This window comes from Dermacentor albipictus, chromosome 1 (assembly GCF_038994185.2).
Source record: "Dermacentor albipictus isolate Rhodes 1998 colony chromosome 1, USDA_Dalb.pri_finalv2, whole genome shotgun sequence".
Taxonomy (NCBI): domain Eukaryota; kingdom Metazoa; phylum Arthropoda; class Arachnida; order Ixodida; family Ixodidae; genus Dermacentor; species Dermacentor albipictus.
Window position 1 is genome coordinate 190,224,391 of NC_091821.1, and position 13,056 is coordinate 190,237,446.

The 13,056-nt window shown below is 40.9% G+C and overlaps 1 protein-coding gene across 2 annotated transcripts in view; it reads right to left on the minus strand.

The window, feature by feature from the left end:
- Positions 1-13,056, minus strand: part of RecQ4 (RecQ4 helicase) — a 30,378-nt gene that overhangs the window by 10,786 nt on the left and 6,536 nt on the right. Inside the window, exons 9-18 of one of the 2 annotated variants that reach the window (XM_065426760.2) lie at positions 12,170-12,262; positions 11,959-12,095; positions 10,221-10,472; positions 5,319-5,501; positions 2,934-3,090; positions 2,738-2,836; positions 2,492-2,667; positions 1,808-1,933; positions 1,647-1,731; positions 1,401-1,531 (exon numbers count right to left, since the gene is read on the minus strand). In XM_065426760.2, the coding sequence (XP_065282832.1) occupies positions 1,401-1,531; positions 1,647-1,731; positions 1,808-1,933; positions 2,492-2,667; positions 2,738-2,836; positions 2,934-3,090; positions 5,319-5,501; positions 10,221-10,472; positions 11,959-12,095; positions 12,170-12,262 (1,439 nt within the window). Of the gene's footprint in view, positions 1-1,400; positions 1,532-1,646; positions 1,732-1,807; positions 1,934-2,491; positions 2,668-2,737; positions 2,840-2,933; positions 3,091-5,318; positions 5,502-10,220; positions 10,473-11,958; positions 12,096-12,169; positions 12,263-13,056 lie in introns of both variants that reach the window. The other variant, XM_065426759.1, reaches the window with a different exon arrangement.

The window sequence follows — 13,056 nt, forward strand, 5'->3', positions numbered from 1 at the left end:
ATATCACCCTACTCATCTATGCCAAGTTTTCTTCTCACTGATTTCATGCTGCATCTATTTTTTACTGCTTCCTCAGTCTCTCTCGCATTATAATTTCGCATATCCCTTACTTTCTCCTTGTTGATCAGTTTTGACAGTTACGCGAATTATATCTGATCTTTTGAGTTGGACACTTCATTTTTGTCGTTTCTTTATTAGGTCCTTCATTACTTGGAAGAGCTTACCTACTGGTTGCCTTGGTGCCTTACCTCCCACTTCAATTGCTGCTTCTGAAGCAAGTCTAGTTAGTTTCATTCATTACCTCTATGTCATTTATCTCTTTGTTCTAAGTCTACATATTTGTTTGCAAGTACCAGCCTGAATTGATCTGCTTTCAACCTTACTGCATCTAGGCTGGCCTGTTTCTTTTTGATAAATTTTACTCTTTCTCTCTTCATACTGAGGTGAATCCTAGACCTCACTAACCTATGATCACTGCACTTTACCCTAGCCAACACTTCTGCATCCTGCACTATGCTGGGATCTGCAGAAAGTATAAAATGTATTTCATATTTTTTTTCACCATTAGGGCTTTTTCAGGTCCACTTTCTGTTGCTGCGCTTCCTGAAGAATAGTGTTCATTATTCGCAGCTTCTACCAACATCTCTCCTTTAGTGTTCCTAGAACCGATGCCGCAATTGCCAATTGCTTGTTCCCCAGCCTGCCTTTTCTCCACTTTTGCATTGAAGTCGCCCATGACTACAGTATACTGAGTGCGCACATTTCTCATCACTTATTAAACATCTTCATAAAACTGTTCTATTTCATCATCATTGTGATTGGAGGCTGGAGCATAGGCTTGTACTACCTTTATTCTATACTTCCTATTTAGTTTTATGACGAATACTGCTACCCTCTCATTTATGCTGTAGAATTCATCAATGTTGCCCACTATGTCCTTATGGATTAGGAATGCTACCCCATATTGCTTCTTATCTGGGAGACCTCTACAGCACAGGACGTGGCTGTTAGCACTGCATAAGTCTCACCAGTTTTTCTAACCTAACTAAAGCCAATAATATCTGAAACAATGCCTGATAGTTCCTCAAAGAGTCCTGCTAAGCTAGCTTCACTCGAGAGGGTTCGAGTGTTGAACATTGCCAGGGTCAATTTCCAGTGGAGGCCATAAGCAGCATACCATAACCAAAATGGTTGTGCCCAAGGGGTGCAAGAAAAACGGTTTGTAGGCAGTGATGTCGTCATATAAACTCACACACACGCTCACAAAAAGCTTTTCCACAAGACTGGGGCTATGGTCTTGAATTGTGTACATACTTTTAATATTGAACAGATGAAGTGTAGAAATATGAAATGAAACTTGGTTACACCACTTTTCTATTTGAATGCACAGGTTTGCTCACCTTTGATGCAACTGATCTCATTTGCTGTGGTCCACCATAGCACTTGATTGTGCATGTTGCATACACCTTATTTAGCACTCGCACAACTTTATCAGGATGGAACTCCAGGAAGCACAAAAGTGTGAGGATATCTTAGATGTAGGGGTAGAAAATAAGTGCATAGTTGGCAATGTTAGTGGACATGCAGTCATTTATGACCACAATAAAGAAGTGGAGAGAGAGAGAGAAAAAAAAAAGAGGACTTACTCTCTTCTTTCAAGTCCAGCTCCTCTACTGCAGCTTCAATTGGAATAGCAATCTCATACATGGAATTTTCATCCAACATAGGTGCCTAAAAATGGTGCACAAGTTATTTGAACCAAAAGACACGACATAGTATGACCAAGCAGAGAAAACTTCATACATACAGTGTTACCCTCAGTTTTTCTGCTTTCCACGAGAGGTGTGAAAACTTTCTTAAGAAGCTTTCTAATGACATGCCGATCCACTGAGTTTGCATATATGTGGCGCTTCAATTCATTTTGGTCTTTCTTCTAAAAGGGAAAAAAGATGTGACATCAATGCCAATGTAACTAGCACCATTTGTACCCATTATCTCTACTTCAAATACCATATGATATAACAACAAAAAATAAAACCAGGTTTGAACCCATTCTCAGGTAGTTGCTGGCTTTACACTATTTTGCGGAATAAAGGTGGCCATTAATGGCAGTTTACAGATAGGGTTCTTACAAACTCTACATGCTACCACTAAGTTTTGTTACAAGTGCAGCCCAGCTAATGGCCAGAGGCACTCCCTGTAGAACACCTGAATTAAGAATATGAGTTCTAGAATTCTAGTCACTTATGATCATCAAAATTTGTAATATTACAAGCTGGAACATGTACAACCTTAATTTTGCCGCAAATTCACTTTATAAAAACATGTCTAGTTCTCCTTCCTAATTCATATTAATGCTGCCACCTCTTCCTGATCTGTAACATTTGACTCCATCCATGATTCGACTCTTGCTTGTGCTCCTGTGCAGTGCAGAGATAACCCTTTTAACAGCCAGAAAAGTGCAAGACCAACAGATGTTACAAATACCAACCTCGGGCTCCAAAAACAGGTGACAATGTGACGTGAGACCATCCCGTCCAGCCCGTCCTGCTTCCTGGACATAGTTCTCAAAGCTCTTTGGCATGTTATAATGAATGATTGCTCTGATGTCAGCCTTGTCAATCCCCATACCAAATGCAACAGTTGCTACAACTACACGGAGCTTACCTGCAAACAAAGCACACAAGAAGTGGATTTGCTTCTTTGCTTTAATATAATGTGACATGCAGATCCTTACCAGTCATAAACTTTTTCTGTACCGAGCGCCGCCTGAATGATGTCATTCCAGCATGATAGGCTTCTGCATCCCATGCTAGGTAGGCCCGTCTGCTCTTAGCTGCTGCAATAAAGCAATGAGAAAGGAATGCTTCAGAAGAAATGCAGAACTATTTACAGTAGCCCAACACATGCCACATGCTTTTTTTTTTGCTTACCTTTTGAACCGTTGTCTCTTTCAATTGGCTTTTCAAGATGCTGCAAACTGGTTCGAATTAATGAAGCTAGCCGCTCTGTCTCCTCCCTTCGTGTGCAGTAAACTATGATGCTTTCACAGCTGCCAAACCTGCTCCCCTTTAGAAGCTCTATAAGAGCCTGCACACAGGTTAAAGAATGAAGCAAGAGAGTGTTAGAGATGGGCATTTTCCATTTTACAAGGCTTTTTGCATATGTCTATTATGCCAGGCACCAAACATGAGTTAGGAGTTATGTGACAGATTTACCAATGGAACTTTCCTTTGTGGTATCCACCTTTTTGAAATTGAAAGAAAAAGTGTGCTCATCTCGTGTTTCAGTGGTGGCAGAATGATTGTTTAGGTTTTCCTGCTTCCAGCAGTGACGCAGGAATCTTCTTCGAGGAAGGGGGGGGGGGGAAGCAAAGGCCTGGGCAGGCGGCTGTTGTTGCACATTGTTTAATGCCAGGTATCCTGGCACACAGAAATTTCGAAGGACGGTAGAGGAAAGAGGGTGAATTGGTCTGGTGTGCCCCCTCTGGCTTCCAGGTGGCACATGGATAAAAATGTCTTTATATTGGCTTCCTGGGGTTTCTTGCAATAAAAGTTGGTAGTCTGCACTCTGTCCTATCTTTCTTTCTGTCGTTCTTGTATATTGTGCAGTATGTTTGCTAGCAGAGACACTAAAGATGAATATTAAGTTAAGCTGTATTAGTAAATTACATCTTGTAATAGCAAAAACCACTATCTTACAGTGAGAGAAGGCTTGGCAATACAATAAATGCCATAAAAATGAGACAAGTGATGATGACACCTTGAAGTGGCTGCACCTCCTCACCATGGCATCATGAATTTTGACTGCATCTACTTGGGTGTAGTTAATTGTTTGTGAGTAGAGGAGGACTGCATTGTACACTAAAGGAACCGAAGACAACCTTACAAGTTTTGAAAACATTTACTGTGCCACAATGGCTCAAATATGACAAAATAGCTTGAAATCTGTCATGCCAAACTGATGTTGTGATGATGGGGTATCGGTAAGAAATAAAAAGAAAAGGCAGTTTGACCTTTATTGTAACAGCTAGTAATCAAAATGTTATCATAAAATCAACAAAGGCAACAGTTTCATAAGAATATATAACCTGTCTAAACTAATTTCGTGTTGCTCTTTAGTATCTTTTTAACACTTCCACTACAGCGTGGGTCACCAGTGGGTCGCAGCAGTGATTCTCACTGTTTGTTTTGTTTCTTCTGATTTGATGCATCAGGCCGCCATCGCTCTGCACCATGACTCACCAGTGGGCCATGACACACAGTAATCAAGATTTCGAAAAATGTTAACACAGTGAACAGGTTTGTCATTGAATGCTGGTCCATGGGTACTCCTTTTTTTAGACACTCTAAACATCAAGTGAACATAACAGACGTAAATGGCAGCTGTGTTATGCATGGAGGTGTCATTGACGATGAACATGCTTATACAGCATAAAGTGATTTTTGTTATTATTATTATTATTATTATTATTATTATTATATACAGGTCTAAACAAATGCAACATCCATGCACCAGTTTGCAAAACGAGTCTGTTAATACTCTAGGCATTCTACTTGGCAGGAATCTTAAGGCTATCACCAATTTCAAGAAATATGGCTTCAAGATCTGTAACAAAGTTGTTCCAATCAACATACATCCACACTGCACTTCTTTCACTATACTAACACAAATTTACTAGAAATGCAATGCATATTGATGCAAATGTAGAGGAAATATTTAGGACATAATTTTTGGAAGGAGTGCCAGGCAAAGGATTTCTAGCAAATGGGCATACTCTGCGTACTAGCCAGTTCTAATTTTGCAATTACAATATGTCACTTAAAGTAGCTAATAAAGATGTTAATTAGATAACTTTATATGTGCTGGATTAGTGAAATTGTTCGTGGACCTAGGAGATTGTGACTAAGACAATGATGCCTGGGCACTGCATCCTCTCTATTGTCCCAACTGCAATTTGAAAAGGCCCTGGCTACAGAGATGGTAAGGTGTTAGACTGCCCCAGAAAGGTGTTGTTCCCGGATTCGAATCCTGGACTGTGAAGCTTTCTTTACAAGCAACCCGCATGGGTTTCCTTTGTAGCTTCGTGCTACATTGGGGTGCATAACAATTTTCACTTTAGTGACACTTCCTCCACCTTGCACGACACCTCCTCCACTTGCAGGATTACACAGAACTAGTACATGCCATATTCAGAGACGGTATGCAATATTCAGTACAATGAAGTGCATGTGATCCTAGTACTGAATGGACGAGCTGTATGACTGAGAGTTCTAAACACACCATAATGCAGTGAAGTACAAAGTTATTATACATACCTCATCACGGTATTTGTCTTCTGAAACCGACAAAATGAGGTTCTTTGGCACAGAAGGTGACCCAATAACACCAGTAGAGGTGTTGTCAATTTGCAAGTGTTCTGCTATGCTTAGACATGTACTCCTTGTGGCAGTTGCTGTCAGTGCAAGGATGCAGTGAACCTTTAGCTGCATAGTCAGGACCTGCAAATATTTTCTTAGCTGAAATAACAAAGCCTCCAGAACAAAAACTTTTATGTGCTTCAAGTAAACTGAACACTGCATTAGCCACTAGAACAAATATCTGAAAGAACACTGAGCAATAATCCTTGTGATATTGCTTTCTTGCCATTCTCATGTTTTCTAAAGACTTTTGACTTTAAGATAACAGGTATATACAAGTTTGCTGATGTAAATTTTTACTGCAGAATATTTTGCATAAGCTTTTAACTTAACGATTCAGATATTCCCTAACATCCTTAGCTCTAAAACATCCTTCTCATTTTTGAGAAATAGCAACATCACACAGAACTAGTCACTTGCATGATTATTACAGTTGCCACCAAAACTGGCACCTCATAACTTCTAAGCAGTGCCAAAAACTGTCGTAAATAGAGCTCCACAGTGTCCACAGCCCAATTGAGGACCAAATCAAAAATTCAAATTATGGAGTCTAACGACCTGAAGCTATGCATGGACTAAGAGTGATGCCACTGCAGGGGCCTCCAGATTAATCTCGACCACATGGAGTTCTTTACCATGCATCTGAATATGAGCACATAAGAATTTTGGCATTCCAGCCCCATTTGAATACATCCTACATGGCTTGGAACTGAACCCGCAACCTCGTGCTCAGCAATGGAACACCGTGGCCACTCATCCATTGTGGTGGGTGAGGTTGAGAACTACATTATTACGATATGCACGGCTGATAGGTGGTGCCGTCCTTAAAGGGGGGGCACGGGTCTTAAAAACACAAAAAAATTGGGATTTTGGAAGTGTTGCATTCGAAATCTACAACTATTTTTCTACCTATCTGCCAAGTTTGTCGTTCCTAGAAACAGTATTTTAGGCGAAATAATTTGCGCAATGAGTTCCGGCTGACTTCCAGCCAAAATCAACCCCAAACAGCCCTTTCTTCCCATCACGCAGCTGCCGTTTCGCACTGCCTATTGCCGCCATCTCGGTCTCGTTTGTAAGAACTGCCTTCCTGCTTAAGTTTTCCGCCACTGCCGCTCAGGTTCGACCATTAGATGGTGCAAAATAAATAAATAAAGAAAAGCACATTATTTGTTTTCTATTGGCTGAACGAGCCGACCCGCGTGCCGCTGTCGCGCTGAGACGCCATTTTGAAAAACTGTGTGCAGCGACTGAGAAACGCAACAATGCCCGGGTCAGCGAGAAAGTTTTGTATTCTGAACAAATTCAGCAAAAAACGGAAGAAATCGATGGTTGGTAATGTTAAAGGTCGCCGCACTTCCCCAAGATGCAGCGAGGGCGATGTAGAGGCTACATCGAATGGAAGTTGGCGACAACGGCGTGGGTCCAGCGCGTGCGCCAGCTCGCGAAGCCGACAGGGGCTGCGTCCGTCGTGACACGGTGATGCTGCAGCCTTCCGATGTGGAGCAGAACACAGGATTCGAACCAAGGAAAAACTCCTGGAACTCGCGTCAATGGCAGCGACGAAGTGGAAATCGAATTGTTTTAGCCGTGACAGCAGCGTGGTGGATAGTGCACTCGACGAGATGGCATTCACGATTGCCAATTTGGATCTGCAAAACCAGCTTTTGAGGTTTACAATGTGCACAGCATGTGATAGCGGCAAAATTGAGTTCAAGAAAGGTGAGCGAGAATACAGCCTTGCTGTGAAACTTATGCTCTCATGTTCTAACTGCGAAGACATCGCGTCCGCGCGGAACTCGCCGCATGTAAGTGGCGATCAGACGGTGAACCCGTTCGTTGTAAATATTTTGGCAGTGCCTGCTATGCAGTGCACTGGGAACCAGCAGACAGCACTTAATATTTTTTCGGTGATGAACATTTCCAACCGCGGTCTCCACAACAAGACGTGGCAGAACTATGTGAAAAAAAAAAAAAAAAAATTGACCCCTGCAGCAATTCATGCGGCCGAAGAAGTGATGAGTCAAGTGTTCAAGGGGCACTGAAAAGATGACATTTAAACAGCAGCAGGCAATTAGACTACATTCCTGGTGGTTATTAGGAATGTACATGCGCAAATATGTGCAAACCATTTGTTAATTTTCATAAAATGTTGTGCTGTTTGTTTTTTGCATTTTTCTCAAAACACAAATTTTTGGCACCATGCAATATTGAGGCCTCGATATCTCAACACCTAGAACAGTTATAACTGAAATTCTTTTTGCAGAATGAAGTCTAATGTGTACATTATGAAAGATAGCAAGCGGATTTCTTACCTTTAATTTCAGAAATGAATTATTTTGCTACATTTTGTGCCACATGGTTGCCACATTTTGTAGGCTTACATTCAATAGGCTGTAAAGTATCTATTAATGGTTGGCTATGGTGTTGGGCTGCTGAGTACGAGGTCACGGGATCGAATCCCGGCCACGGCGGCTGCATTTTGATGGGGGCGAAATGTGAAAACAGCTGTGTACTTAGATTTAGGTGCACGTTAAAGGGCCCCAGGTGGTCGAAATTTCCGGAGTCCTCCACTACGGCGTGCCTCATAATCAGAAAGTGGTTTTGGCACGTAAAACCCCATAATTTTTAATCTATTAATGGTCACATAAAAAAGTGTTTGTTATACTTCAATCCTTACTCTGTATGCTATCTAACCATGTGTTACAAATAACTTTTATGGTGCCATTTATTTTTAATTGAGGCCACAAACAAAGGGAATTAAATGTTAATTACCTTAAGAACTAATTGAGCTACACCAAAACTAAGTACATATTTGAAATCGATACAGAAATATCAATAAGATCGACGAGTTTGATTAGTATATATGGGAAAATAAAGAAGATTATTTATATAGCAGTGTCACAGGTTTCACTAGAAGCATAGTGTGGGAAGGACGAACGACAAAGACTAGACAGGTTAGCGCTTGTCCTGTCTAGTCATTGTCATTCATCCTTCCCACACTATGCTTCTAGTGTAACTATGCATTACCAACCAGCCCAAGCCTATACCTTTCTGAAGATCACATGTTTCTGAGGCTCTTTTGCCAACAGACAAAAAGTAGCTATGCAAACAATACCTTGCAGCTAAGAACTGTGACATCTTCAAAGGCAAGCCAAACCCTCTAAATATTGCCTGCTTGAGAAAGCAGAAAGTAATTTTTAAAAATTTTACCAAAGCTATGTTTATAATACAGCCATAATAGATGGTTTGTATAGAGGGGTTTTGAATAGTGCAGAGTTTCATGTTTGCAATTGCAAATGTGTGCTGATTTCGCTTGTCAGAGAAGTTGTGACAGCTATGAGTGGTAGTGTCAACCTGACCTAATTTTAATTTGCTCGTTAGGCAGACTGCAGAAGGCACTGGTGCTTTCACACCACAGATGCTAACAACATGCAACTGTATTTTCCTTTTTATTAAGATGCTTCAGCATTTGCAGATTTCATCTAAGTTTTTCTATCTGCTTGTATCTGCTGTTTTCTCCACAATATTTACACGAGCATGAGCATATTGTGCAAAGCTGCTCCCTTCAGCTATCACTACATGCACAAGATAGCAGCGTGTACAGTAAAACCCCACAAAAAAGTGATGACAATTATGCAACCGGCTCATGTGACATCACCAGAGAAAAAGTACTGGAGGCAAACGAAAACAAGCAAAAGCAGTGAATCACTACATACTTCAAAGACAAGAGGCCACAACATTGTGGTAATATCTTTAAAAGAAAGTGATTCTGCCATACTGAACAGGACTATATAACAGATTCTACTTATGCCAGCACATGCTGTTGCATGTGCTCTTAACCTTGCTCATTTTATCATTCTGTGCCATCATGAAGCACTGAATTGCTGAAAGTACAGCTTTTCATGTAAAGAGAGATGAAAAATAAAATCAATTAGAGCTGAATGAATCAATTGCACTCTCTCGTTCTGTCTGATGTGTCTGTTTGGTTACTTAGCGTGATTAGTGTCATTCAGCATAGTTTAGAATGAATTAATAGATTACCCTTTCGCAATACCAAAACAGCCACTATTACTGTGAGAGGATGCTTGGTAAGCCAGAAAAGATGCAAAAACCAAAGAAGGGTGGCGACACCGCCTTGAAGTTCCCACACCAGCTTGCCCTGATGTTATGGATTGACACTCGAGCCCAGTTAAATTTCTGCACTACAGGATCAATTATATTGAATTCTAAAGGAGCCAAAGACGGAACTTCGCAAGTTTTGAGAATTTCTATTACACAAGAATGGCTCAAATATGATAAAGTACTGTGAAATTTGTGATTTCATGCTGACGTGCAATTCAAGAAATGGAAGTTTAGTCTTCATTTTCTCTTGTACAGTAATCAAGCTCTTACCACAATATTAACAAAAATATAATTTTTAAAAACTGATTTGATGCTTCTCTTTAGTGTCCCTTTAACAGCACCTATAAAATCGAGTCTCAGGTCAGTGTGTGCATACCAGTTTCTAAAAAAAACTCATGCAGGTAAAATAGGACACATTCTGAAGCATTTTATACAGAGGTAGTTTCAAAACCAAATTCTCAGGACAGCTAAATATGCATTAATTGCTCTGTTAAATTATAGCCTGCCTGTAGGATGGTTCAAGTTAGTGGAGACAGACTGTAAATGTTGCTGGATGTGATCACCCAGGATAGCAGCGATACAAAATGTTATTTGCTTTAGTGTTGTATAGCTGAAATGCAAGAGTAGCCAGTCAGAAACAAAGTAAAGCCTGGTGGGAATCGCGAACTTCATACTTGCCTTGTAAAGTTGCAAATATGACGGCCGGAAGTTGTGCGACCACTCAGAAAGACAGTGTGCCTCATCAATGCAAGCAAAAGCCACTGGAGGCAGCTGGTGCACAATGCCGTTGCCCTCCACAAGGCTTTCAGGAGAGACAAGCAAGAAATGAATGCTGCCTTCTCGAAGCTGTGCCAACACTTGCTCCTTCTGGGCCGGTGGCATAGCGCTGTGCAGGAATGAGGCCTTTAAACATGGAGCCAACCTTGCCACCTAAAAGTGTAAGTTATCCAGCTCAGTCACAAGCATGCATGGTCAAAGGAGTTAAGGCACCCAAGAATGCGTCAGAAGACAAATTTCATAAGATACAATGCTACAGCAATGAACAGGTAACTTATAACCAAAACACTGCTGCAGTGCACGAGACAGTGCACTTAAACCAGCAATGAGATGATTGAAGGGGTGCAAAATAAGAAGTGCATTTAGTGTAGCCCCGCCAAAAAAAAAGAAGAGCAGGGTAATGAAGAAGACGTCACCATTGGTGTAGGAGAGTATCAAGTTGAAAGCCACCATACCTAACAAATTCTTTGAAAATTTATATTGTCTCAGTGAAGTTTTATAGATGCGAATCAGCTATATCATCATTCCATATCCATGAATAAATCACTGCATACATGCTGAATGCCAATCTGTTGTATTATCACTGCAGCCTGCAATTATGATTCCAGTGGTTGTGCATCTCGGCATGACTGGCTCATCACCCCCTCCTTACTTTTCTAGAAAATTACTTGGCTTTGCATTTGTAGCATATGTTTTATTTATTTCAAATGACAAGCCCTTGGCCCTTTTTCTTAGTATACGCTTTTGGAATTAGAGCAACCTGTGGCAATTCATTTTTTGTGTTTCTAGTGCTGTATGTACTCTATTCTTTGTCATTGTTTCTCTTTAGCCTTGATGATAGGTCATCATGATCTTTCCTTTCTTTTTTCCCTTTCCTATCTATGTTTCAATCCCCTCCTTCCTAAAGTGTAGGGAATCATTGTGCCCTTTCTGCTGGTCATTGCCAGCCTGCTTTTTTCCTTCTTTTCCTCTCTGTCAATTGTATACGTGCTTTCAAACCAAATAATAAGAACAGCAACAACAACAGCTGTTCACTGCGTACGATGTGTAGCTGCTAAGTGTGCAGATCTTCCCTAATTATTTATCTGCTTCGCATGTTGTACGAAGTGAAGCCCACTGACATTGTGTAGGGAATAATACAGTCTATATAAAGGATGCACTTGGAACAGCACCAGAAAAAAGATAGGATGGTACTGTGTTCAAGACCAATATAAAGTCTAGCCTTTGTATGCTTTTGGAACAGTGGGCACATCAGCAGGAGAATGTTGGGGGTTTGATACACCCAGTTGCTGGTTGCCCAGCAATAAAAACAGTTACAAGTGTTCCTTGAAACGTCTATCCAACCTTGTGAGTGCAAACTCAACTGTGGTAGTTTTGCATGTGGCATCTCAAGTTCTCCTGAGGAGTGGAGTTGTCCCAAGGTATACGGAATGCCGGAAATGGTCACCAGCTCGTAAAGTCAGAGAAAGAGAGAAAAGTGAGCAGTGATTATTTGGCTGCTCCAGTCTATCATGAATTGCCAAGAGAAACAAGAAATGTCAATTCATGTGTGTTGGTATTCGGGATGCACATTGATGTCATTCTTTCAATATGGTATCACATTAGAGCTCTCAATTAGTAACATATGACAGGCACTCACTTGATCTTCCATTAGTGAAATCAATGGTGACACAACCAACGTTAGGCATTGTGTTTTCTGTGCGTAAAGGTATGCTGGGAGCTGGTAGCACAAAGATTTTCCAGTGCCAGTTGAAGACACCAACAGTGTTGACAAACCTTGAATTGGAAAGAGGTCAGTATAGTGACTATGGCAGTTCTGCTCACAATGGACAGATAGAAAAAAACCTTACCACATAAAATTCTCATAATCGTTGTTTCTTGGCCAGGTCTAAACTCGGAAAAGCCAAACTTACGTAGCGTTTCAAAAACAAATTTTGGTGTTTCTGAAAAGATAAGAAAAAATTCCTCAGTAAGGGCCTCTGGCTGCTATTAAAGAAGCGGCAAAAGGCACTAGGCCTATATAATTTCTTAAAGGAGTACTGAAAAAATTTGTCTCGTTTTTATTGATCTATTGGATAGCCGTCGACTCACTAATTACGCTATGAGCCTCAATTTACCAAGAGTGCAACAAGTTATTTATTACGTTACCTTTTATTGAGACAAGTTCAAAACATGCGCCAAGAGCCGCAATGACTTTGAAGGTGAAAATGGTGACCCATCACATCACCGAAACTTCTTGTCATGGTCTCGTGGCACCAGATATGACTGACGCATACACACACACTATGGTCATGCTGCCAAAATCTGAGTCCATTCTGTACTCAATGGGACAAGAGGGGGCAGTATGTCCTCCTGCGTTTCCAAGAGATGCGAATTGTTGGAAAGGCCAACTGCACTTCAGTGATGCACTGCCGTAACACTGCAGGCACTAAACTGCAATCCTGGGCCTTTTGATGTGAAATGGATTATTTGAAGAAGCTACAGGATACCATTATGACTAAGCTGGACAACGCTGACACCAGGATAACTAACAATGATGCTAAGATGGCTGAAATAAACAGGAAGCTTGGTACAACCCAGGCCCAGATAGGCAACGATGAAATTGGTGCAAGAGCAAGAAACCGTAATTAAGGATCAAACTCATCGAGTAAAAGTTCTACAAAAGAAAAATGTAGATCTCGAGACTAGAAGCCATAGATTAAACCTTGTGTTTTATGGGATAGATGACAACGACCAG